Genomic DNA, 27,356 nt, shown 5'->3' with positions numbered 1-27,356 from the left:
CTTTCAGTCTGTTAGAACAATAGGAGATTCTTTACTGTCCATCAAACAGGGTAATAAACAGTAAGCTGTGATATGTGAAAGTGCACATTTTATTGTTGTTCGTTCAAATAAAATGGCGGGGTGTCAACTGGGATGATGGTGTTGCCGTTTTTTTCTACAGCCACTTCTGAGGAAGGTTATTGTGAATCTCATCGTCTAATGGAAGCATTTATCTGAAAGCATGATTCATGCCAGAGTTTGATTAAAGTGGATAGCTTGTGTGACTCTTCTCGAGCTTATCCCCTATTACAATTTAAATTTTAATGGGAAACATAATTGTAAAAAGTTACTAAACACTGATTCCATTATTCCACTCTACTGAGTATAAAGAGAAAAATGGCTCCAAATGGCAAACACTTCTGTCTGTTCGGACAGAAGTTAAAACACATGTAGAATATGTTAAATGAACTGATCGTTCGTCTTCGCTACTCAGTCAATAACATAGTTTCTACAACAGTACTACAACACTGATGCTGAGGAATTATTTCTGCCACTTCTCTTAATCCTCCTCCTTCTTTGTAACTTCCATGTCCTCCTAGTCCTCCTTCTTCTCTTTATCATAATTCCCGTTCTCCTTATCTTCTCCTCTTTCTCCTTGATCAAACCAGTTCCTTTTGCACGCTTACCTAGATATTCAATTATTGAATCAGACACACTGCTCAAAAGCTGCCTGTGAGCTATTTAGTGTAAAAAAATCCGCCTTGTAATACATTCAGATACACTCGACTTGGATAATGTGTGTAAACAACATTAATCTTTCAATAAATCTCTCTCTCTCACACACACACACACGTTATTGATCGGAGACATTTCTCAGATCACTGTGATGGAGTCTCACATATAGACTAAGGCTAATCAACTGTGTTACCACAGTGAAAAAGACTCTGATGGAATCAATACTCTTTTGTGTGTGTGTGTGTGTGTGTGTGCTGATCACAGTGGAGGATAGTCAGGGTGTAATGAACTGAGGGTGACAAGGTTGATTAAAACTAAGCTTATGGGCTTCATTGTGTCTTTAGAATCAGTTTAATCCCTCAATCACTGTGTGCGAGTGTGTGTGTGTGTGTGTGTGTGTGTGCACGTGTGTGCGTGTGTGTATTGTATACCTTTCTTAAAGAGACAGGATGATAATCGCCACTTCAATTTATGCATATGGCCATATGAACATACACTCACCATCCACTTTAATAGGAACGTCTGTACACCTGCTCGTTTATGCAGTTATCCAATCAGCCAATCATGTGGCAGCAGCACAATACATAAAATCATGCAGATACAGGTCAAGAGCTTCAGTTAATGTTCACATCAAACATCAGAATGAAGAAAAAGTGTGATCTCTCTGATTTAGGCATGATTGTTGGTACCAGATGGGCTGGTTTGAGTATTTCAGAATCTGCTGATCTGCTGGGATTTTCACACGCAACAGTCTTTAGAGTTTACACAGAATGGTATGAAAACAAAAAACATCCTGTGAGTGAAGGGTCTGCAGGCTGAAACGCCTTGTTGATGAGAGAGATCAGAGGAGAATGACCAGACTGTTCTGAGCTGCCAGGAAGTCTATAGTAACTCAAATAATCACTCTTTACAACCGTGGCGAGCAGAAAAGTATCTCAGAATGCACAACACATCAAACCTTGAGGTGGATGAGCTACAACAGCAGAAGACCACATCAGATTCCACTGCTGTCAGCCAAGAACAAGAATCTGAGGCTATCGTGGGCACAGACTCACAAAAACTGCGCAGTTGAAAACTGGAAAGACTGATTTTTTTTTCTAATTTTCAACTGTACAATTGTACAGTGTATTCAACAGTGTAGTCAACTGTGCATATGATAGCCTCATATTTTTGTTCATGGCTTACAGGAGTGGAAGCCAATGTGGTCTTCAGCTGCTGTAGCTCATCCACATCAAATTTCATTGTTTAGTGCATGCTTAGATGCTTTTCTGCTCACCACGGTTGAAAAGAGTGATTATTTGAGTTACTTTGAGTACACTTCCTGTCAGCTTGAACCAATCTGGCCATTTTTCCTCTGACTTCTCTTAGCAACAAGGCATTTCCACCCACAGAACTGTCGCTCACTCAATGTTTTTTTTTTTTTTTTTAATTTCCCCGCACCATTCTGTGTAAACTGTATTGACTGTTGTTTATGAAAATCCCAGGTTCTGAAATACTCAAACCAGCCCATCTGGTACCAACATCCATGTCACGGTTAAAGTCACTGTGATCAAATTTTTCTCCATTCTGATGTTTGATGTGAACATTAACTGAAGCTCTTGACCTGTATCTGCATGATTTTATGCACTGTGCTGCTGCCACATGATTAGCTGATTGGATAAGTACATAAATGAGCAGGTGTAAAGGTGTTCCTATTAAAGTGGGAGGTGAGTGTATGTTGAATAGCAGTGTCTCACTGCCTGCACAAGTGTAGTTCAGCAGCATCAGAAAAACTGTGTATCTGGACTAGAACGCAGACCAATATTCCACAGTAGGATATTTATTAATAAATTGCAGATATGTAGCAGTTATAGATGTGACATCACATGGACACTCTATTTACTGGTTCCTTCAGCTCTTTTCACTGAAAATGAGAGTATCATGGCTACTTTGTTGTGGTGCGTATGCAAGGAAAAAGTAAAAATAAAATTAAAATGATTATCTTTAAGGAGAAACTAAACAGCTTTGCTATTTTGGCTATAATGTATAAACTCAGTATAAAGTATAAGTTTAAGGCATTTTTTGATACCATTTTTTTACATTAACATTTTGCATAAAACTCTATTTGTGATATAAACTGGTTGTTTTGATTGAAATACTGTAGCTTACTAGTTGATTAGTCTATTATAAAAATAATTGTTTGTGTTAAGCATCATCCTCCCTGGTCCTTAGCTGTCGTGTGACAGAGGAGAACAAGCTAGTTGGTGGGAACTGTTTAATTCTTTTCCTCCAGATTTGTAATTTACATTGTCACTTTGAATGACTATTTTGCACTTGTAACAAATTGGAGGCTGGTGGATGAGAGTGCGAGATTAAATTTATTAAAAGTCCAATTTGGCAGGCAGAATTGAGGTCAAAAGCAGGCAGCAGGTGTTCCCGCTCTCATTGAAAAGCTATCATCATGAGTTCGAATCCCGACGATGCCACAGCCTTCCATCAGGATAGCCAAGACAGCAAAACTGGCCATGCTCTCTGAGTGGGAGGGATGGTATACTCTCTCTCCCCTGTCAATCACAGCAACACTAGCCTATCATCTGTGAGCTCATGTATGCAGGAGAGGGTAGAAAACGCTTTCCTCAGAGTGTATGTCGGGAAATCATTTTCAGAGTGGCAGGTGGGAAAGATGGCAAAACTTCACATAGTATGCGCATGATTGAATCCATGTTTAAGTCGATGGATCGGTTGAGGAAAAACAGGAAACATTTGTGCTAGAAATAAGGTGAGTATGAGCGTTGTAATGTCCTCACTGGAGGGTCCTGGATCAGCAGTAGATCTGGATAAGACAGTGTTTAATTGGAATCAAGCTCTTCCTTCATAAACTTCTTTATAACACAACAAAGAAAAGTAAGGGTGAAATGATAATGATGATACATTGCTTTGTGAATGGACAGCTTTTGAATGCAAAAGGATATAGATCACGTCTTTAACTCATATGATACTGAGGAAAATCTGAGTCCTCCAGAGACTGAACAGCTCCCACAGTTAGACGGTAAACACCACTGCATTCATCATCAGAATAAACTAAAAATGAACAAAGTTAAACATAGACTTAAGTGGGCGATTTAGAAGTTATTTTTTTCCTGTGCTCACAACTTTATTTTCTCTCTGTGCTATAGTTGACATTTGCATGGAATTGCCCCGGTCTGTTAATAATGAGCCTTAATGAGCTTTTCAAGGACACACTCACACACCCTCTCTGATCACGTCCTCCTCCAGATCTCCTAACCCGACCCTGAGCCCACCTCTCGAGGCGCCCGCGTGGCCCTGCAGCTCGAAACAGCCCTGGAGGAGGCAGTGACGTCTGGACCGAGCTGACTCACTCCAAGGTTGTGTGAACAGACGCTCTTGATTTTAACATCCGTCTGCTACTTCTCCTTTTCTCCTTTTCTCTCACACTCTATTTTTTGCTCTCTTTTCCTATCTGTGTCCGGCTGTGCGATTGGGCGACTGCTGGGTGAATCACAGTCCCATTGTGCAGAGAGGAGAGGAGGCAAGGTGAAGGGCGTTAGCTTTAGAGAAAGAGGCGAACCTGATTTTTATTATGCCGCTGAAGCAGTGAAGTGTGTGTGGGTGCTTCTATTAGCTTTTTAAAGAAATGTGGTGTGGTGCTCTTGGTTAACTGTGTGTCAGTGTTAGTGTGTGGGCTGGTAGTATAGAGAAGCCTCTATATGGGGATGAGAGGTAGAAGGGAGTTTTTCTTTAGACTCTGTTTCGTAATTAAATATTTCTGAGGTCAGACCCACTAAGGGATGAGTGATGTGGCAAAAAAAAAACAGACCATGATCCTTGAGACAAGATACATATCTAGATATTTATTTTTTTGCTAACAAATTGCTAGCAAAACAATAGAATGGCTGATAACACTTAGGTCGACCTACGTCAACTAAACAGAAAAAAAAAGGTGGTTCAGCAGAAAAGCGTTTGTCTTGTCATCCAGAGATCACCAAGATGCTACAGCCAACTGGTCATGCATACTGTCTCTTCCCTGTCAATCACAGTGACACTAGCCAATCGTGGGTGTCTGTCAGATCACGTATGAGGAAGAGGGTCGATAGCACTTTCCTCTGAGTGTGTTACGCTGCACTGTGAAAAGATGTGGTTGGCTGGCTTCATGTGTCTCAGAGGAAGCACGTGTTAACTTTCAGTGTCTCTGGGTGTTAGCCAGCATGTGATAGGGGAGAGCTGGCTGGTAAATTGGCCAGGACCAAATTAGGGAGAAAAAGGGGGTGGGGGATAAAAACATCAGTAAAAGTAATAAATAAAACTTTTATTTAACATCTGTATGTAATATGTTACCACGGAAAACAAGGTACAAGCAAATTTGCTAGTTGTTAATATGAGTGAAAGTCGGGCTGTGTTATAAAAGTCTGATGATACATGTAGTATCTTTTTTAAAAAAAAAAGTGTATCGTCACAGTAAATTTGATATCATATTATTGTATGGTAAAGATCTAGGGCCACAATTTATGATGACATACAACCTTTACTAGATCAACCATCATACCACTACTACTACTACTACTTCTACTTTAAACACTTCAGTCCCTTTTATTCTCTTTCATGATCTCTCACTCTTGATCTCTCTTTTTCTGCTCTCGCTCTCACTTGACCTCCTGATCTCCTTTTTGATCACTTTCTCTCTCTCTTTCTCTCTCTTCTCCTCCGTAAATAGCATTAGCATGTCCCATTTAATGGCCCTTTAATTGTCTCCTGCTGTCTGCCTTTGTCCTTGGCACACATTCTTGGCTTCATTTATATGTCACGCATGACTTAAAAGCAATTATTATGGCGAACATAATAAGCAGCCGCGTTTGCGTGATAGAGGTTAATCTGAAGCACGGCAGCCCGATGCTGAAGGGAAATAAGGCATGGTGTACCGTGACCACTACAGTTATTAGAAAGGCTGTGGGCTGAAAGTTGGTTCCTAAAAAAAAAGCACAAGCATTTCGAGCACTGAGCATGTGTAAAAGAAATTGGTATAAATGTACATGCGTGTGCTTGTGTATTTTTGAAGGTGTCTAATAGTTTTGAGTATTACTGTACTAAATAAATGATCACTATATGTTATATCTATGTGAGCAATGCAATGCCACTATCTATATCTGTGTTTGGATTTGAACTGGAAGTGGGTGTGGTCTAAACCAGAAGGTTCCTCAACCAGTTCCTCAGCCTCAGCTACTTCACCCGAGTTCATACTTGGGCTCATCCAGATGCCAAATCAGAGAGCTATTGATTACAGCTGACAGCAATAGCCACGTAATAACACTGGATTTGATTTACTTTAATTTTTGGGTTTGTTGCATTCCAGAAAGGTTAGAAAAGATTGTAGAAGATGTACGAAGCCGGGATGCAGTGCTGTTGTGAGGCACAATGGCACCCGTTATGCTGCATTTCATTATAATGCCTGTATTTCCAGCAAGAATTTTGTTTTAGCAATTATGGAGAATTTTCATTTAAGAATGGCAAAAACAAGTGGAAGTTATTTTTAAACTTAATTAAATGATTATTTGTTGGAGACCCCAGAAGACATATTGCTGCCCTGTGGTCTGCGTGGGCACTAAGCAGCAGCAGCTCTATAAATAAAAGCTTTTCTTTTGTGTATTTCAGGCCAGTTTGTATAGAAATATGGTTTATAAATATGGTTTAGGCAGCATTAAGGTCAGACTACTAGAGCAAACCACTCACGACAGACAAAAAACAAAACTGAATAGTGCACCTCTTATTTGAATCTGTATTTGTAACCGCTTAGATTTGTAACGCATTATCTGTTCAGTAACGTATTCATATTCGGTTACATCCCTAATCTAAAATGTGTGGTTCAGTAAAGACAGGTTACTCCAGCAGACGTCTAGTCGTTTTAATCTGCCACCATGTGATACACAAAGCTCAGAAACATATAGAAAGAGCTACAAACTCTGGCTCATTCTAACAGTACACAATGCCTTAAAGTGCAAACTGGCCATTCTGCTCTCATATCAGATCTACTACAGTTTCATAACAGTGAATCCATCTCTGTCAGGAAAAACTGCAGATTTCTGACCACATGAGAAATGGCTTTCTTTGGATGTGCACAGAGATGCTGTAATTTCCTCATCACGAAGACACCACAGGCAGAACAACACAGCTGGAACGTTTCAGACCTGAACTGTTCTTTCTTCTGCAAGCCATGTTTTTGTTCCTGTGAACAAGTATATGAGGTTACTGTGGGTTTAAGCTGCAGTGATCGTTCTGAAAGGTCCTCTGTCAGAATGTAATGTAATGTAAGTTTATGAAAGACGTTTGGCGTCCCTTTAAGCAGGGGCATGACTAGTGAGGAGTCTGGGGTGGCCACGGTGGGCGCACTATACAGCTGAGTAAATTAATAGGTTGGAAGTTCTAGAAATGAAGCTGTGCCTACGTGTGGTTTGTGTCATTGCTGGTGGTGAGTGTTTATATGATGGTTTATGTTGTGAAAAATTCAAGCCATTCTTGTGTCCACAAACTTTTGGCTACATAGCGTATGTGCACATCCCTAAAGTACCAGGAGTTTTACAGTGTTGTAATAAAGTAAAGCGGTGCCATACAGTGGGATTGTGGGTAGCATGCATGAACGAGCAGTTCTCTTCCCCATGGTAAGGTCAGGCAGTCATCAGGCCGTGTAACTCCCTGAGGAGCATGTGGAGGTCATCTGGAGTTTGACCGCTTTGCCTGAAAATGTCCAGAATACATATACAATAATATTCAGTGTTATACAAGTGTCATTTAATATAGCACAGTTTAAACAATTCCATATCAGTATTGTGATATAATAAATTAATTTCGACTCCCATTCTTCATGGACATTAAAAACTGTTTTTGTATCCACTGTTTAATTTTCCCACCTTTTCTATTTGAAATGCTTAAGTTTCACGAATTCTGGACAAAAATCTCTAGACCTAAAGTTAACACTTTGTTAGATACATACAGTATAATGTATCATGAAGATGTTTTTATGTATTGTGGTTTTCTTTTTTTTTTCTTTTTTTTTTTGCCTTATCGCCCACCCTTTGCACAATCCGATGTGTATGTCAGAAAAAACAGTTGTGAGCATAGGATCTAAATCACTTGTAAATGGGCTCTTAGTTCCATATTTAATTTACTTAGTTTACATACTTCCTTTACTTTTAATTGCTTTTTCAATCCATTTAAACCACAGTTAATGACGTAGCCATATGTCACCTACAGCTGCTTTACTCATTACTGCTTTGTTCATTCAAATCTCTGTATAAACTTCTTCATATGTGTAATATGTGAATTCATCTCCGTTCTGTGTAAAAGGTCACATGACCAGGTTTGCACGCTGTCTCATGGATGCTGTGTTTGTGCAGGAAATGAGACACTTTGCAAGTTTAAATATCACACCTGTAATGTTTAATCAACTTATTGAAATGCTATGGACATTGTGTGTTTACAAAATCTGTGGCTAACAGCGTAGTATCTCTTCTTATTACATATGCTAGTTATTACTTTGTGCGTGTGCGTGTGTGTGAGAGAGAGAGCACAGGAGAGATTTGTAGAGTGCTCTAGTTTACATTCACACTGCTTCACATCAGTATTTGAATAAAACATAACTTTGCACATAACTCTATCTTGTTCTTCAACCCACTCTCTCTTAAACTTTTATCCTTTTTGTTCAACCTTATTGTTCTGAACACACTTGCAATTGCAGCAGTAGTGTATATCATTATATCTGCTTATATAAGTGCTTGTGGTGATAAAAATGTGTAGGATAAATATATACTATTTAAATGAAGAAGAGTGAGCTGAGCTTCCTGTGTGTGAATTCACAATAAGAAAATGTTCAGGGTCAGGTGGCAGACCGAATAACAACTTTAATGTAGGTTTGTGTGCGTTTGTGTGCGTGTGTGTTTATATCTTGGTCAGTGTTTGGTCAAAACTAAGAGACAAAAGGTTTCCTTTTTGTTACTGATGTTAATATTAATGTTAGATTTAAGGTTTAGCCTAGCGTTAATCAGCTGCATTCATAATTAAGACTGCTAAATTTCTCACACGGATAGTACAATGGTACAAGGGTGTGTGTGTGTGTGTGTGTGTGAATACATAATATAAAAGATGAATAGCAGGAATTATTACATAGTAAGATGCAATATACCACTATCATCTCTTGGTGAATTTGCTTTCACGTCCTTGGTGTATGAATTCATGAGAAGAAAATCCTTTAAAAAAAAAAAAGCTCCTTTCTACACTAACCTGTCCAAATCCTTTTCCCTTCACTGCCTCCGCTCTCTCCTGGCGTAGGTGTGTTTGTGTCACAGTGTGAGGCTACGTTCACATTCCATGCTCTGGAGGTTGGCTGACAGCTTATCATCTGTTCATGATCAGGCCAAGGTTTTGTTTTTGCTCCTGTTAAAGGTTTCTTAGTTGCTGACGGATGATGACAAGGACAGCGATGTGCACATGCGCAGCGAAATGTACTGAATCTCACAGCTCTCATTTTAGTTGCATCAGGACATCTGAAAGGATTTTAGTGAACATCAGTGTTGCATTTGCGCCACTTTAAATTTGTAATGTGAAGAGGATTGCTCTCATGGTTGAATAAACATCTCAGAGTTTGATCTTGACCTATCTGTCGTGCACACACGAGAGAGGAACCTCTGTTTGGAGATTTTGTGCAGCAGTGGTATGTCAAAGTGTAAATGCCACTGAACAAATTTATTTATAAAGGTTATATTGTGCGCATGTATGCATGTGTGCAAGCTTTTGTGTGACTATCTGCTCTGCTACTTTTTTCTTTTCAGATTTAACAAGCATGGCAGTGGAGTTAGAGTGAGAGAAGGCATAAAGAGGGAAGAGAAAGATTGTGACAGGAGAGAGGGGTTTAACAGGGTCCTCTGTGTTAAGCAAAGCTGACTCAATCAGACAGGTGGAAAGTTTAATGCAAAATAAGGCAGGATTTTTTACTGTGTAACTCTCTAATGGCATTGCACTAACACACACACACACACACACACACACACACACATACATACACATACACTGTGGGCTTTTATTTAAGGCTGTGTGTTGACACAGCAGGGTCAATTTATGGGGTGGAGAAAACTATGTGATGCACACACTTAACCCTCTGTATTCAAGAGGGTGTGTGTGTGTCTGTGTTTACATGAATCACAAATGTTCTTCTATGAAAGTGTTTCTTCTTCACAATGAATCATTACTTGCCATTAAACTTTGTACCCATGTTGTAAAGAAAATTAATTTGAGGATTGAAAACTAGGATCTTCTCAAAATGTTACATTCTCATTAAAATGACACACGGTTTGGGTGTCACGTTTATCATGTTTATGGTAAATGCGTGTGTATAAAGATTCAGGGTAAAGATTAAAACATCCACATTTGTTTCTTTTACTTGCTCCACAACTTGTGACCAGATTGGTCAGGAGGTTAAAAAAAAAAAAAAAAAGTACTTGATGTCACTCATACTTTCAAAGTTTAATTATGTTCAACTTTGAACGCTTCATTGTGACCAAAAAAAAAAAGATCGGAGCTATTTTTGAAAAGACAAATCTGTAATTGTCAGAACTGAGTCAGAAATCAGTGCTTTGCATGGAAATCCAGGCAGTGTGTGATGATTTTTGCACACACAGTTACAGTCACTACAGGCTGCAGTGAAATGTGTGTGTAGACATTTGCACACAAGCTTTACTGACATGAGATTCAAACCACTGAGAATGAACATGCGGATTTACACATAGATCACACAAATATTTTCTGTAAAGAATACTCTAAAAAGCAAGAAACATTATACACAAATAACATGTTAACTTAAAAATACACTGAGTGCACAATTAATAGGCAAGTCAGTGTTATGATCTGATCATTATTTCTGTGCATATTATCCAAACCTTAACCACATAAACCTGAATGTTAACTGAGTATAATTTTCAGGTAAAATGTATTTGTTTAATGAGGGAGAGTGTGGCTTAAAGTGATTAACACCCTATATAAGGCGTGCCTAATTATTAGGCAGCTTGTCTATTTCAGGAAAATGGGACAAAAAGAGATTTATCTGAGACTGAAAAGTCAAAAATTGTTAAGTGCCTATCAGAGGGATGCAGCACGATGCAGATTGCAAAACTATTGAGCCGTGACCACCGGACAATCAAACGCTTTGTTATGAATACTCAACTGGGTCACAGAAAAATGTGTGGAGAAGAAAAGACTGCAAAAGAATAAAACATGAGGTTACAGGAAACCGGTTAGGCTCCAGTGCCACCATATTTCAGAACTGCAACCTTCCAGGAGTGTCCAGAAGTACAAGATGTCAAGTGCTCAGAGACATGGCTAAGGTACGGAAGGCTGAAACATAACCACCACTGAATAAGACTCACAAGCTGAAGGGTTATGACTGGGCCAAGAAATACCTAAAGACAGATTTCTCAAAAGTTTCATGGCCAGATGAAATGAGAATGACTCTAGATAGACCAGATGGGTGGGCCTGTGGGTGGATCACTAATGAGCACAGAGTAGCAGTTCAAGCGAGGCACCTGTAAGGTGGAGGAGAGGTACTGCTGTGGGCTGGTATCATTAATGATGATCTAGTTGGACCTTTCTGGGTAGAAGATGGACTGAAAATCAACTCCCAAACCTACTGCCAGTTACTAGAAGGCCCTTTCTTCAAGCAGTGGTACAGGAAGAAGTCAGCAACATTCAGGAAGGCCATGATCTTTATGCAGTGCTCCATCGCATACATCATGATACATTACTTCTTGGCTAGCCAGAAAAGGCATCAAAAATGACAGAAGGATGACTTGGCCCCCTTCCTCACCTGACTTAAATCCTACTGAGAACTTCTGGGCCATTCTCAAGCATGACATTTACACATGCCTCTTAAAATAAAGCTGAAAGTCTACACTTCACTCACATCTTGATTGTTTTATTTCAAACCCATTGTGGTGGTGTATAAAGGCAAAATCACAAAAACTCTGTCATTGTCCAAATACTTCCGGACCTGACTGTATATACACATACACATGTATGTATATGTGTGTGAGTGTGTGTGCGCGTGTGTGTTTGTGTGATCTGACAGGTGTACTACAGTTATGAGTGACAGTGTAATCTGGAGGGATTAAGGCTAAAGAAAGTACAAATGTGATGGAAAATGTGTCCACTTACGCACTAAGCTCTCAGCATTAGTTTAACCTTGTTTACCCTCATGTAATCACAGAAAGACCCACAATCCCAGATCGCAGAGACAGCTTGGATTGTTCTTGTAGAGAGAATAAGATACAGAGAACACAGCACAGAGAGAAACTGTTATCTTTTGGAGTCTATTAGTGGTGCCGGATATAGCAAAAAAAAATTTAGGCTATTTAATATGCAAAGAATGTGTACCTCTGGTGAAATTACATATGTTTTAATTTTTGAAGTGGAAAAAAGTAAACACAACCTCTGCAGCAAACTATTCAAAAAAATTAAGTTAATGCACAGAAAAATGCAAAAGTTTGGACAGCCTTCTATTTGAAAAGTTTCTGAACTTAATTAACTCTTGACTTGGGCCTTAATTGGCGTATTAGGACTCGTTATGCAGGTCAAAAATTGTCATTAGGAATTATCAGCTATTGACAATTTTAGAGCATAATAAATTCTCTGACTCTTCAAACACTCAACAACCTTGAGCTCCTCTAAGCAGCTGAGTGATGATCTGAAAATGAAGCTAACTGATGCCTAGAAAGCAGAGGAAGGGTATAAAAAGTTACCATTAAGAAAAGGCAGTTAAGGGGAAATGTGGGAGTCATGGCAAGATCTGGAACACCAAGAAAACTTCCAGATAGGAATGCCCGTATGCCAGCAAGGCAAAGGCAAAGCAAAACCCCTAAATAACAGCAAGGACCTGCAGAAAGGTTTAGCAGACACAAGAATGGTGATGCACTGTAGTATGGTGGACCCCCCACATGAACAGATTATTTAAAAATGTTTACATGCTGATATGGTGAATTTTTGAAAGGAGTCTCCAGTGTCAGTGTTTCATAACAGTCAGAAGTAAAGTTGTAACTTCAAGTTTCTACATTCAGGAACGTCTTCAGGACAGAGGATTTTGCACTTATAATAAGACAAGCTGTTTTTTTTTTTAACTTCAAAATCTAGAAAAAGGAGAGGCTGGTGAGGGAATAATGCACTGTCATTGATTATTTTCCAGCAACAGCATTGTGCTGAATTAACGGCTACCAGATTGAATATTCTAATGGAAAAATGGCATTACTAATGCACAGATGAATTGTAAGATTTCAGCAGTGTGTAAGAACAAAGACAATGAGTGTTATAAAAGTACTGATGATCCCATGATAGTCTCTTAAAGCACATGGCGGTGGAATTTATCATGAGATTGAATATCATATTGCCCAGTCTGACTGGTGAGTCACTATAAGGATGGGGGCGAAGTAGCAAAATATAATGTCGTATTACATCTTTTACATCGTTTGCAATACACAATACGAAACACAGTATTTAGCTTTGCCTAGAGCATGCTAATAAATCAGTGAAGCTATATCATGAAAGATTTGTTATTTGAGACTTGCACTACCGCTTGATGATAGCCACCATACTCAGAAAAATAAAACTTGATGTTAATATATCATGATATTGATATAATGTAGTTGTATTGTTATTTTGTCCAGCTGTATGGTCTAATCAACTTATTTAAATCATTATCTCTCCTAAAATTAGCAAAGTAAGTGTAAAATTGTGTGTTATACAGGTGATTTACCAGAATTTTATTATTTACACTAATAACCAGTGTGAGGGTGTGTAAAACCCAACGCAGTGAAGTTCTCTAATACAGCCTTGTTCTAGTTCACAGGGAAGGCACAGGACCCAAATCCTCTCAAATCCCTTCACTTAATGGAATTGGTATCTCCCTCTCTCTCTCTCTCTCTCTCTCTCTCTCTCTCCCTCTCTCCCTCGTCACACTCGGTAAAGAGGGATAACTATGGAATCTCAAACATGCTGTGTGACTCTGGGAGCACGTCTCCACGACTGCTGCGACCTTTACATCGCCCAGCTCTGTTTGATGTTTGAATCACTTTTACCAGGAAAGCTGATTCAGCGAAATCTGATTCATCTCTCGCAAATTCTCATTATGTAAGATGTAGAAATGAAAGGGTTTTTTTTTCACCTTCTCAATACAGTACTAATATTAGAACTTGGAGTATTGGCTGATCCAATTTATTTGGTGTGCCTCTAACTCTGACCAAATGGTTAGTAGGGGCATGCTTTCGACATTGATTTGTGGATCGTCACTTAGTAAACGAGGCTACTGGCTAATTTCATATTACGATTTAGGTATAAAACCTGTTCATGTCAGCAATATCACTGAAGCAGCATGAGTGTTGTATGTATATGGAGCTTGGAAGCTGACAAAAGTATATGAATTTCATATATTTGAATTATATGCATGTTACATTAAATATACCTATTGTGTTTTCCTGAGGTGTATTTAAGAAATTTATATTTGTGTGAATTTTTGTTTGTTTTAAATTTATATTATATTTAATAATAAAAACTAGAAAACTAGACGCAGAAAGGCAAATCTTACTCTTAGCAAGTTGAAAACAAAGGTAAAACATTTGCAAAAATGTTAATTTATTAAATGCACCACAGCTTTCAAGCTCCATATACACAGTGTATATAGTGAATATTATAATTAGATGCGAAAAAATCTAGATAACCTATTTCAAACATTTTGAAATATTTCTGATTATTATCCTTTGTATGTTACTCCATGAAATATTTGACTCTATGTCAAATATATGCTTTTCTTCCACACACATATACAATATATTTAAGCCTGTAAGGGCACCAGTTTTTCTCTCTGCTTGTTCATTTTTTCAGTTTAAACCTCATACTAACTAATGGTCATAAACATTTTTTGACTAGTTAACCAATATAGAATTCCCCAAACAGGAAGACGTTGTAATTTTGTTTGGATAACACGAAGCTATGTGTTCAGCATAGTTTCCTTTCTTTTCGATGGCTTTCTCTGTTGCACGTGAACAGCACAGGTAGTGTGTGAACAGCTTGATTCCTCCTGCTCTGCTCACACCAGCGGAATAATTGTTAAACGCCTGTGTAATAATGGACTTTCTGTGTTTTCTGCAGTGTAATGTAATTGGTTAATGGAACACCACAGTGCAGATGTGACAGTGCGAGAGTTCAAGTGACACTTCTGTTAGCTGACAAGGTGAGCTGTGTTACACTGAGCTGTGTGTTTCTGACTGTTATTCAGTAAAGGTCACTTCCCGGGAGTCACGTAGGATTTCGACATGGCATTAAATAATGACAATGACGTGTGTGTGCGTGTGTGCGCTATGTAACCGACTTTCAGACTTTAATAGCGTAAATTAAATTAACTTATTTTAATAACATTAAGAGGTAATGGATAATTAATAAGGGTAAGCTGGTGGAATAAAAAAGCTGGTTTTGCCCAATATTAATGGGTCATAAAAATAATTTTTCAACCACAGTTAAACAGCTAAACTCAATATTGAATATTGAATATTTTTATTACTGACATTTATATCAATTTGTGTTATACTGCAATTAAATCAAGTGATTGTGCAGATTACTGTTAAGTGATTCAGCATTGCGTTGTTTAAACTCTAATAAGTAAGTTTGATGCCAAACCATACACCTTGGCAGTGTTTCTATTTCTTCTGTGTGTTTTTTTTTTTTTTTTCGCTTTCCTGAAACAGTGGCTGTAGTATTCAAAACCTGGGTATTGAATTCATTCAATCACACAGCAGAGATAACATGTGCTTCTTCGGAGACACATGAAACAGTCAGCTGCATCTTTATCGAGCTGCCTCACAGGATAACACACTCTGAGGAAAATGTTATCTACCCTCTTCCTCATACATGAGCTCACAGTTGCACATGCTTGGCTAGTGTCTCTGTGATTGCCAGGGGAGACCGTGTGTGCCAGCCCACCCACCCAGTGGCCAGTTATGCTCCTTTAGAGCATCCGATGGTGTTGTTGGGATTTGAGCTTGCAATCTCTTGATAACAGGGAGAACACTTTTCTGTTGCACCACTCAGGAGCCCCTGACTGTAGGCTTTTACCATGTGTGTGTGAATGTGTTAATTGCTCTGAGGGACTTAAATATGTCTCATGACTTATTAGCAACTGGACCACTATTCTGTCTGCTAATGGATTTGTTTTGTGCTAATGATTGTTGAGCATAATTAGAATATTTTAATATAACTTCCAGCAGGGATTTGTTGCCTGGGGTTGCCATGATTTTGCAAACATTGTGTTAAAGCATCATTAGGTGCTGGGATCAGGTTTATGGTGAAAATACAGAAGCCGGCTTCATTCTGCTGCTTTCTCTGCAAAAAAAAAAAGACCGATCACCTGTAAAAACACTTGAATGTGCACTCTGTGGTCGAAAAATTTCTTGTCTCTTATAATTATATTACTTAAAGACAGTGAGAAAAGTTGCTACATTATTTAGAAACCAGTTTCAAAACATCTTCACAAAATATTTGTGCATGATCATTTAAGCCGATTAGACATAGCTTTCTATGTTTTCAGAGTCATGCTTGATCATTTTAATGTCACATGTATCACTAAGTCCTTTTGGATGATATATAATTTTAAAAAAAGTTAAAGTATGCAAAGCTGGACACTGAGCAAACACAGCCACAGAGAACCGTTTGTTACGGACTGAACTGGCAAAACTATCAAACATTTAGCAGCTGTTTAAATTTCCTCTCGTCCCGACTGATTTGAGACACACACTCACAAACATGCAGATCCTGAGCAAATATATTCAACCTCATTTGTCGTGCCAGCGGCTTTCAGCAAACAGATTAGAGTGGAAATATCCGCTGAATCATTCAGCTCTCAGCTCTTTCTTTTAGGCTAAGGCTAAAACCTGCGTAAAAAAAATATTCCCATTTAATCTGGCCAGTCTAGAGTTCATTATCTTCTCGCTCCATGGACAGATTGCTCACACACTTCACGACGTAAACAGGTTTAGGGTTTTGGCGGAGGAGGAAGATCAATGGTACAATTTTTCTGCCAGAAATCAAGAGCACAATGGTATAATCAGTGTGCAGGATTCCCTCTGCCCTCGTACAGAAATACACACTGAGATTTGTCCTGCTTCGACGTGCATTTGCTTCTCTAGTATGTGAATTTGCTGTGAGAACAAAAAGTGATGCGACAGCAGAAGGACTCCTGCTTTGTAGACTAAACTATAGTGATCAGAAGGTGCTCAAACTTTTGAATATAAAAATGAACGTCTGTATATTTGGCTAACTTTGAGGTCTGATCAGATGTTACACCTTTTAAAATCCCAGTTGTACAATCTGATCTTTAGTATGATCCGTTTTCTGGTTACTAACCTGATCACATTCAAAATTCAAGGAAGAATTGGAAGTGGAGGTCTCTTAACATGCAGCGTTTATCTGGAAAAAAAATCGCTTTGGTTAGTGATAGTGATGCACTGATTCAAATCTTTCATGTTTAATCTAGTACAGATATAATAGTATCAGCTATAAGTATCAGCTGATACTTAGGCAACATCATTATGCATTCCTGGCAAAGTGAATTAATTATATTAATACTCAGAATCAGATCAGTGCTTTCCAACGATTTTATTTAAAAACCTTTCTAAAGATAGGCAAAGTCAAAGTAAACTTTATTATCATTATGTATATTGAACAACCGAATGACATAATGAGCCCTGGATTGTTATGTTACACACTAAAATAAAAAAAGACATTGAAAAAGACACTTAGGAGAGTGGAAACTTGCAGAGTAGAAAGTACAACAGAGAACACATGGGCAGTAATAAAGTAGTTGAAATGTTTTAAGGAGTAGAACGTGACTGGATGGTGCATATATGAGTGTGGATGGCTGTGTGGTCCTTCTGGCTCTAAGGTGTAAGCCCTTAACATTCAGAGCCAGTTTGGATGTGACGTGACTTGATGCAGCAAAATGCATTCGCAATTAATGTTGGATTCACTAAGGCTGTAGCTCATCAATTAAACCGCGCCTGGGACCAATATTACACGAGCTCTTTGTGAGGCACAAATTGAGAAGAAAGACTAGATGCAGGTTCAATAAGGAAGAGATAAAATTGTTAATAAATGAAGGTTTTTTTTATTTAAAACTGAATACTCTCGTGTCAGAATAAGTAAACAGTGAGGAGGGCATTAATCCGGCTGATATGCCTCTAGATCCGCAATTGATTTTACTCAAATGAAAAGACTGCTGTGTACAGAATAACCTACTTTGTATAAAATATGTCATTAAATTGTATTAAATTGCAGCCTTTGTAATTGCATTTCCTTGTGGTCAACTGCAGCTCCTGTAATATTTAGAAAATTGACAAAATAATCAAAATCCTGCTTCTTGTGTTAAATTTGTTTGTGAGGAAAGTGATGTAGGTGGTTGTGACCAGGGTTGCCAGATCTGCCTGACAAAAGCAGCATTAGAATATGTGGTTTATCTGTATAGGGGTGATGCTCTTGTATTATTGTTATTATTATTATTATTATTATTACTATTATTTTTATTAATTATACATTTTGTCATGAAATGATGATAATAATAATAATAATAACCCATGCTAGGTGTTCAAATGAATACCATTTCTGGGGGGAAAATGTGCACCTGGCAACACTAACTATTACGCTCAGAGCAGCACAAAATTAAGACATGTTTTTATGAGGTGGACAAAATCACACTCTAAACCACAAATTCCCTGGTGTTTACTACGTTTTATGGAATGTAGCGGCATTTCTCCACCCTTTTTGCGGCTAAGCCTCCCACTTTAGTCAGTTTTGTACAATCTGGGGCTAAGGCTGCTTTTACCAGAAAAGTGTTTCAGATCATTCAATAAGGTCTCACTTTGTGTGGACACACTTAACACAGCTTCTTGACAGCTTGTCTATCATCTGTAGTAAAACTAAATGGAACAACATTAACACATCCATGTGTAAAAAGTATATCAGGCCCTCAGTGCTCTAGTCCAGGTGTGATGGTTGTCTCAACTCTTATGCTCTGCCGTTATGGATGTTTGGAGCTCTGAGCATCTCGGTTTCACAGATCCATCCTCTTCCTTGTCATTCATTTTGTGTGTGTGTGTGTGTGCTGTATATGGGACACTTTCAGCAGCATACCACTGTGCAGATTGATGGACGCTCATGGGGTGAGAGTGGGCGCAGGGGGAGAGAGGCAGGTTTGAAGCAGGACGCAGTGGGCATATTTGCCCTCAGGAATCTCTGTCACTCCCTGACCTCCTGGCACACATACACATACAGCACAGCAGAAGAAGAATGCAGGTCTTTCTGTTGGCTGTTGCTTGTTAGTAACAGTGGTTGTAGACAAGCTGGAGGTAAAGCCATGAGTCCTTAGTGTTCTAGTTCTTATTATGAGGTACTTCTTTTAGATTCCCTCCCATAAATAAAAAGCATTTGTGTTGGGTTTTGCTATAAAAATGGCACTGACACTCTTTAACAGTTTTCCTAAAAAAGGGAATGAGAATGGACTACTTGTTCTGGAGCACAAGCCAAAGAAAGCGTTCGGACACACCTGTCAGTTTTCATGTAAGATCAAATCCATGTAGTTTATGCTCAAATCTGATTTATAAGTAACACCCATGAGACTCTTTTGGTGTACAAAAAAGTTTTGTAGGACTTTTTGATAGTTTATTTAAATGTTGTCGGAAAGGGCCATACCCAGAGCCATCAAGAGCTGCCACCTAACACAGATGTGTGATTGTGTTTTTAACATATTTCCTTGTTTAGAGAGTGGCGTAAGTATGGGACGTAGCAGAGACACAACGTGAAAGGAGGCTGTGTGTGTGTGTGTGTGTGTGGCTGTGTGAGGGAGGGAGAGGGAGAGAGAGAGAAAACATAATTATAAATGAATATAAATATATAATAAATAGATTTTTCCCTCCAGACGAACCAAAACAACATTCAGGTACAAGTGCTTACTTTCACACTGATCTTCTAATTGATTGCAGCATGGACACACATGCCTGCGCACACACACGAACACTGGCTGTGGTGAAGTCTGGCTCCACCTAGTGGTTATCAGAAGTATTCCTAATACACTGTGTATATAGTATTTGTGAAGTTATCAAATGTAAATTAAAACTGACTCACTCATTCACTCTCTCTCTCTCTCTCTCTCTCTCTCTCTCTGTCATGTGTGTGTGTTTGTGTCACGGTGTACCTCAGGGATGAAGCATTTCTTCAGTGCTGTTGATGGACTTGGAGCTTTGACTGAAGAAACCAGACTCGATACCGTACCTTCCGACGAGGCCAATATTACAAGACACAAAGCCCCGCCCCTAAACACTCGTCCGAAGCAGGAACGTAAACACAGATCGTACACAGTGTGCGAAGTGTGTAACATTCAGCTGAACTCAGCTGCACAGGCACAGATACACTACAACGGCAAAACCCACCAGAAGAGACTGAAACACATGAACAGTGGAAACACAGGTAGGACACACATGCGTTTGTGTTTGTGTTGTGATTTTAATGCGAGTGTGTATAACATGTTCACTATAAATTAAAGCCCCAGGCTGAGACCTGAGTTATATATTATAGGTTTTAATAGCTGTGTTGGTGCAGTACTCAAAGCATTTCCTAGATGAAGCATTAAATCCCTGTACAGAGTGAAGCATCGGGTTCACGTTTCACCTCAGATTTCAGTCTTGCTTTTCTTTTTTTGTTTTAAAGCTCAGTTTTTTCTCAGACCGCATCCTGTTCATTCCTGATTAACACCCAGAAAACTATTCCATCCAGCTCGTGTTCAAGAGAATCAGACACAGACCAGGAGAAATATTGTGATTTTATTCTTTTTTGCTTCTGTAATGCTGACCTGTCACTAGTGTCACAATGGATCAGTTCATAAAATCGACTCTTACATCATGCTAACATTCATTTCCATCCCAAAGCATATGATATACTTAAAGACAACCTGAAATCCACTTTTTTTTTTACCTGGTTAGTTCTATTGGCTCTAGTCATTGTGTATGATTCCTCAGCGTCAATCACATAAAGGTACAATTAATAAATTTAGCTGAAGTGACCAGGTTGAAAATTGAGACAAATTCAGCCCCTTCCTTCAAGTCCCGTCACCAAAACACATTCAGGAGTGCCAGAGGGAGGAGCCTGCTCACATTCCAGTAGCTTTTAATAATAAAATACACACTCACAGGACGCTAAATGGTGTCTGTAGCCTCTGTAAAGCTCTTGGTGGTCAAGATCCGCCCCCCTTTAGAGGCCCTAGCAATCATATTTCGTGTCCTCTGAGTGTGTATTTTATTATTAAGATCACTAAGAGCTAACATTTTCTGCCAACTACAAGCCACCCTATGTTTTTTATTTATTTATTTATTTATTTTAAATTCATAATTTAAGAATTATTGTAAGATTTAAACCTTTTATCATGTGTCAGTAACATCTGTGTAACATAGATGACAGCTACAAACCTTGTAAAGGTTCTTAGTGCATGCAAATATATGTCTAGGCACTCTGGGTTTTTTGCAGTGTTTCTGTTTCTCCTCATTATTTACCATCACACTCGTCATTCCATTTTCAATAAATGTTTCTGCATATACTTGGGTTCCTGTTCTGTTGCTCCACCGAGTCAGTCAAAGTCACTCAGTGTTGTTGAGGAACTAGTGGAGGTAGATGAGTGGAGAAATATGCCTGTTTTTATTTCTTAACTCCTACGCTAGGGCAGTAATGGCGAAAGTAGTAGCACACAAACTCTGTCTTCATAGTAAGTGCAATATTCCTAATATTAATATTAAAACAAAGTAGGAGACTATTTGACTATTTGGCTTGATTTGTAAGTCAAGTGATCCTGGGTCATGACCGCGGAATTGGAAGAATTCTCGTTTCATCAAACCATTTTCATTTTTTCTTTTCTCTACATCACCCTGTTTTCAAATCGGTCCCCCATTCCCAGCTTTCATCAAAATGCACTGTGATTTCTGTTTCACCTTCTTTTTAACATTCACATCTAAAGCAGTAATGCTGACAGAAGTCATGCTTTTGTTCAATATTCAGTCAATATCACATGCTTCAGTTATTTGTGTATTTTTCCTGAGAAATTTCACTAGTGGCCTAGCAGTCATGCTAACACTGAATACAAACCTAAAGACACATTATCTGACACATCCTGTAAAGATCTAAACCATTATAGGTAGCATTATAAACCCATACAACATACAAATAAATACATGCAATATTCCTGCCTGCCCACATGCTTGCAAATGGTTGGGCTACTTTATATTCTAAAACATACAGTCATGCACACACACACACACACACACACACACACACAGCAGTCAGACCCACTTCAGGTGCAAGCTATCATACGAATGGACCATAATTACATAGCAACGGAACATGCTCACCACGGAAACGCTTGGCATGGAGACGGAGACGCCCCCTTCAGAAACCAGACTACTGACTGGCTGTTAAAGAGGATGTGTGCTCTCTCTCTCTCTCTCTCTCTCTCTCATGCACCCAAGGACACAAAAGATCATTGATTAGCCCTTTTGGCTGCTGTAAGACATCATGATTGGAGTTAAATTAAAGTAGGCAGCCCTCCCCATGAGTAAACAGCAGTGTGGCAAGCCTTAATACTATAGGACACACATACACACACACACACATACACACACACACACAATGTCTTTGCTGTTTGCTTCTCCTTGTCTCTCTCCTTTGTGAGGCCTCCAATTTTGTAGCACTTATTCGACTCTAGCCCAGGCCTCTGCAGAGTAACACACACACACACAGAGAGAGAGATAGAGAGAGAGAGAGAGCTGCCCTGAAATATGATTTCTGTCTAAAACTAGACACACACTCCATGATTTGTAAAACCGTAACAGACATTGAAACCGAACATCTCTTTCTTACAGAATTTCGTCTCTTTGGCATAAAGAATTAAATAAAAAGTTTGGTTGTGGATCCAAATTTTAAATATTGAAGGAGTCAGCACTAACTTAAAATAAAATGAAGCTGGCCAGTAGACTCCTGTAAATGATCTCAGTCTTCCAGTCTGTTATGTTTTTTCTAGCAGTGATTAGCTGTTGCTAGTTTTAATCATCTAATTTCACCACTGACCAGCTCACAGTCCAAGACTCTGAGCGTTCTGTCATAAAAATGAACTGTTTTTAAAAAATTCTCTTGTGACATGTGGCTTAAGTCTTCCTTAATGTACAGCTTTGATTTCCTGATGGTATTGTTGAATTGTGTTCATTGGCAATGTGTGCGGTTGTTTAAACTGTAAGGTGTGTTAAGGTTTTGATTGAAAATAGTTTCCTTGGTGGTAAAGCACATAATATAGATCATTTTTTGTGATATGACTTTATTAAATGTTATATCATTCTACACTTACATCTTTTACATCTCACATGTAAAAAAAAAAAAAAAACCTTCATAATAATAAGCTCTAAAGTGCAAATTTGCTTTCAGAATAATAAAAACACACAAAGCACCAAATCTAGGATAGAGCATTGACCAGGATAAAGCGGCAACTGAGGATGAATGAATGATTAAAGTCATTTTAGTCTGCACATTTATGCAATTATTCAGTCAGCCAATCATGTGGCAGCAGCACAATGCATAAAATCATGCAGATGCAGGTCAAGAGCTTCAGTTAATGTTCACATCAAACATCAGAATGGAGAAAAGTGTGATCACGGTGACTTTGACCATGACATGATTATTGGTGTGAGTGTGTGTATTTCAGAAACTGCTGATCTGCTGGGATTTTTGCCACAGATACTGTATATAGATAGGAGTGTAGGCTCTGTGATGGATTTAGTGTACTATATCTCTGTCATATACGTATCTTTATCAAGTATTTATATAATACATTTTCACAGAATATATTTATACCTTAATCAGTTTATTGGCTTTCCTTTGAGAAGCGATCAAATACACGGGACACGTTCAGATTTAAGTTATGGATTTATTTAAATATTGTAAATATTCCTAATATATGTTTATAAGAGATAAAAAGGTGTGTATGTATATGGGTTTCTCTATCTGCTTTGTTTTCATTTCAAGGGAAAAATCAATGACTGGGAATTGGTTAACATAGAGATAGACACACATAGACACACACACACGCACACACACAGAGTACTGGCCTTATCTCTGCTTACCTTCTGTTGATTCCTCCAGGCTTCTGTCCTCAAATTCTCCCCCACATCACACTCCCCTCCACACACACACACACACACACACACACATACACACAGGTGAAATGAATACTATCTTAAACAACCCTACTGCACATCTAGAATTATAATTACCTTTTTAATACCTTTTGATTTCAGTGCATGTGTTTTATATGTGCTTGAATGTGTGTGTGTGAAAGAGAGAGAGAGAGAGAGAGAGAGAGTGTATGTGTGTGTATGTCTGTGTGTTTGAGAGAGAGAGAGAGAGAGAGAGAGAGAGAGAGTGTGTGTGTGTGTTTTCAGTCCTTGAAGCATCTCTGCTGTGTCGGCACTGATTACGGCTCTGGTCTGGTTGAGCGAGTTGACAGCGATATACTCACCCCAGTTTTTCTTTCTGTCTCTCTATATGTCTTTCTTTCTTTCCTTCATCTCTCTCTCTCTCTCTCTCTCTCTCTCTGTCTCTCTCTATCTTTTCTTGTCAGTCCAGACAGTTGCATCATGGGTATTATTAGTCGAATGACAGCTGAAATGAGTAGCTCTCCTGCCTAACACACACACACACACAATCACACACACACTGACTGATGGCACAACTGTACATTTTATATTATCCGCAGTGCATTTGTTCACTTGTTAAAAGACATTTTGGGTGTTTGTTTGCGTGTATGTGTGTGTGTGTGTGTGTGTGTGATGGAGATTTACTTAAGGCAGAAATTTTCTGCATGACCGTCTCTCAGCAGCTTTGAGTTTTTCTGCTGCTTCTCTTTCACACACACACACACAGCTCAAAGCAAGCGACTTTGCGTGTCCTTCCGTGTCCGATTCTGGAGCATGTGTGTTGACTGTGAGAGGAGGGAGAGAGAGAGAGGGAGACAGAGAGAGAGACAGAGAGAGAGACATTGTGACGTTCATTGTTATTCATATATTAATTTATTCACGTCTGGTGAACGAATAGCGTACAGTATGCAGATGAGTTTGTGTTGGATGATGGGAATTTTTACGCTCGACCGCTCTGATAAAAGACTGGAATGAAAGGAACAGACGGAAGAACGAGAGAGCCACTAAAAAACTTACATAACTGTCTGTGATAACATCCTTGGCATTTTATTAGGCAATTTGACAACTTGGCAATTTTTAGGGGTATGCGATATAATGAAAGTGTCATGTTACAATACTAAAAGATGTGTATGACACACACACACACACACACACACACAGAAACATATTTGTCTTACTTATCTATCTAACCCTAACCCTTTGAATGATATGATTATTATAAATAAAGGTCTTTCCAATCTTCAACTGTCCGGTTTCAGTGATCCTGTGCCTACTGTAGCCTCAGATTCCTGTTGTGGCCTTCTGCTGCTGTAGCTCATCCGTCTCAAGGTTGTGCATACTGAGATGCTTTTCTGCTCAACTGGTTGTAAAGAGTGGTTGTTTGAGTTACTCTAACCCTCCTCGACCCGGTCTGGCCGTTCTCTTCTGACCTCTCTCAACTACAAGGCATTTCTGCTCGCAGAACTGATGCTCACTGGATTTGTTTGTTTTTGTTTTTCACACCATTCTGTGTAAAATCTAGAGACTGGTGTGTCTGAAAATCACAGGAAGCTTGTTCTGTAAAATAAATGATAAATATCAGCAGCACCACTACAGTCTTTCCATTATGACTTTACATGCCATGCATTTGCACTATTTGTTTGTTGAGCTGTGTGTGTTGGTGTGTGTGTGTGTGTGTGTGTGCATATTCGTGTATGATTTGATATTTCATTATATTTTCCATAATACCTGATATGTAATAATATTATGGGAATGGGAATGTGAACAAGATAAACAGAGTCCCTCATTTGTGTGTCTGTGTGTGTGTGTCTGTGTGTGTGTGTGTGTGTGTGTGTGTGTGTGAGAGAGAGAGAGAGAGAGAGAGAGAGAGAAAGAGAGAGATTACAGAAGGCTGGGGGCTTGGTGCGAGTGGGCTTTGCCTTGGGTCATATCTGTAGCGTGTAATTAGGTTTAAATCAGCTCTCTAACTCAGGCAAGAAACAGAACAATCTGGACACACACACACACACACACATTCCACTTCAAACTGATTTAACATCAGAAAAATAATACATGTTTGTTATCTCTGGTTTTTGGGCTCTCTCTCTCTCTCTCTCTGTCTTTTGACTGCCACATTTTCTGTCTAGCTTTCACACACATTTACATACAATTCTGTACACACACACACATACACACACACAGAGAGAGAGAGAGAGAGAGAGGTCTCCCTTTGTTCTGGGGCAGCATCTGTTTGGTCTGATAAAGGGATTAGAACATTTATTTCCCCCAAAAAAACACCATGAGAGACACATCACACTGCAGACATCTGTGGGTGTGTGTGTGTGTGTGTGTTTGTGTGTGTGTGTGTGTGTGTGTGTGTGTGTGAGAGAGAGAGAGAGAGAGAGAGAGAGAGTGACACTGAGCCAGGTCACTGGGAGAGTAACATGCCTGGTTTACTTAACCTTTGTTTGAATTGATGTTGAATACATGAGAGTCTTCACATACACATTCATACTCAAAGAATGTATGTATTTTTTTGTTCTCAGGTGTAACTCTTATTTTTGAGTATCATATTCTGTGTAGTTTATTAATCTGTACTGTAATCTGTACTGTAATCTGTACTGAATCTGTACCATTGTTAGATTATAAAGTGGTTAATAAGAAGGCACAAAGCCCTTTACATTTTAGCTCAGTCAGATCTTCCCACAGGCTCTGTGTTTAGATTACAAACTTCATATATGGCAGTCTAGGCGTGTCTGTGAATCCATATGTGGCAATGTAGGTGTGTCTATGAGTACATATATGGCAATGTAGGTGTGTCTACGTCCATATTTGGCAACATAGGTATGTCTGAGTCCATACATGTCAGTGTAGGTGTGTCTGAGTCCATATGGTGTGTCTGAGTTGTTCAAAGCCTCTGCAGTGTGTGTGTGTGTGTGTGTGTGTGTGTGTGTGTGTGCGTGATGCATGCTGTGTCAGATCCCTGTATGGTGACTAAGCTTCAGATTAAGATTGAGATTTAGTTGTCGTTTAGCAATATCCAGCTAATATCCTTACTAATTTAATAGAAAACCTATGTAAATATAATAATGCAAGTGTGTGTGTGTGTGTGTGTGTGTGTGCAGGTGTGTGTATCTGCGTGTGTGTGTGGAAATGCTTTTTACCAAATCCAAATGCATGTGCACTACTGTAACCTAAATAACAAATGGCTGAGTTGATTGGCAGGTCTCTTCATTTACCTCCATTTTCACCTGAAAAGGTTTCTGCCAAATGGCTGTCAAGGTCATGATACAGACCTAAATTCCTCTTTCTGCATCAGACTGCTGCTCTAATAGACTTCTAATGCTACTGATGGGGCAAATCACCTAT

General features: G+C 38.9%; 1 protein-coding gene across 5 annotated transcripts in view; it reads left to right on the top strand.

Moving 5' to 3' along the window:
* Positions 1-27,356, top strand: part of znf385c (zinc finger protein 385C) — a 94,403-nt gene that overhangs the window by 7,431 nt on the left and 59,616 nt on the right. For 2 of the 5 annotated variants that reach the window (XM_026917250.3, XM_026917249.3), the window contains exon 2: positions 19,981-20,247. In XM_026917250.3, the coding sequence (XP_026773051.1) occupies positions 19,981-20,247 (267 nt within the window). Of the gene's footprint in view, positions 1-3,969; positions 4,080-14,886; positions 14,969-19,980; positions 20,248-27,356 lie in introns of those variants that run through there. The other 3 variants (XM_053239025.1, XM_026917251.3, XM_026917252.3) reach the window with 3 other exon arrangements.

The sequence above is a fragment of the Pangasianodon hypophthalmus genome, chromosome 13 (assembly GCF_027358585.1).
Source record: "Pangasianodon hypophthalmus isolate fPanHyp1 chromosome 13, fPanHyp1.pri, whole genome shotgun sequence".
In the NCBI taxonomy this organism is placed as follows: domain Eukaryota; kingdom Metazoa; phylum Chordata; class Actinopteri; order Siluriformes; family Pangasiidae; genus Pangasianodon; species Pangasianodon hypophthalmus.
Note: the sequence above shows the minus strand (reverse complement) of the source record. Positions and strands in the feature narration are given on the sequence as shown.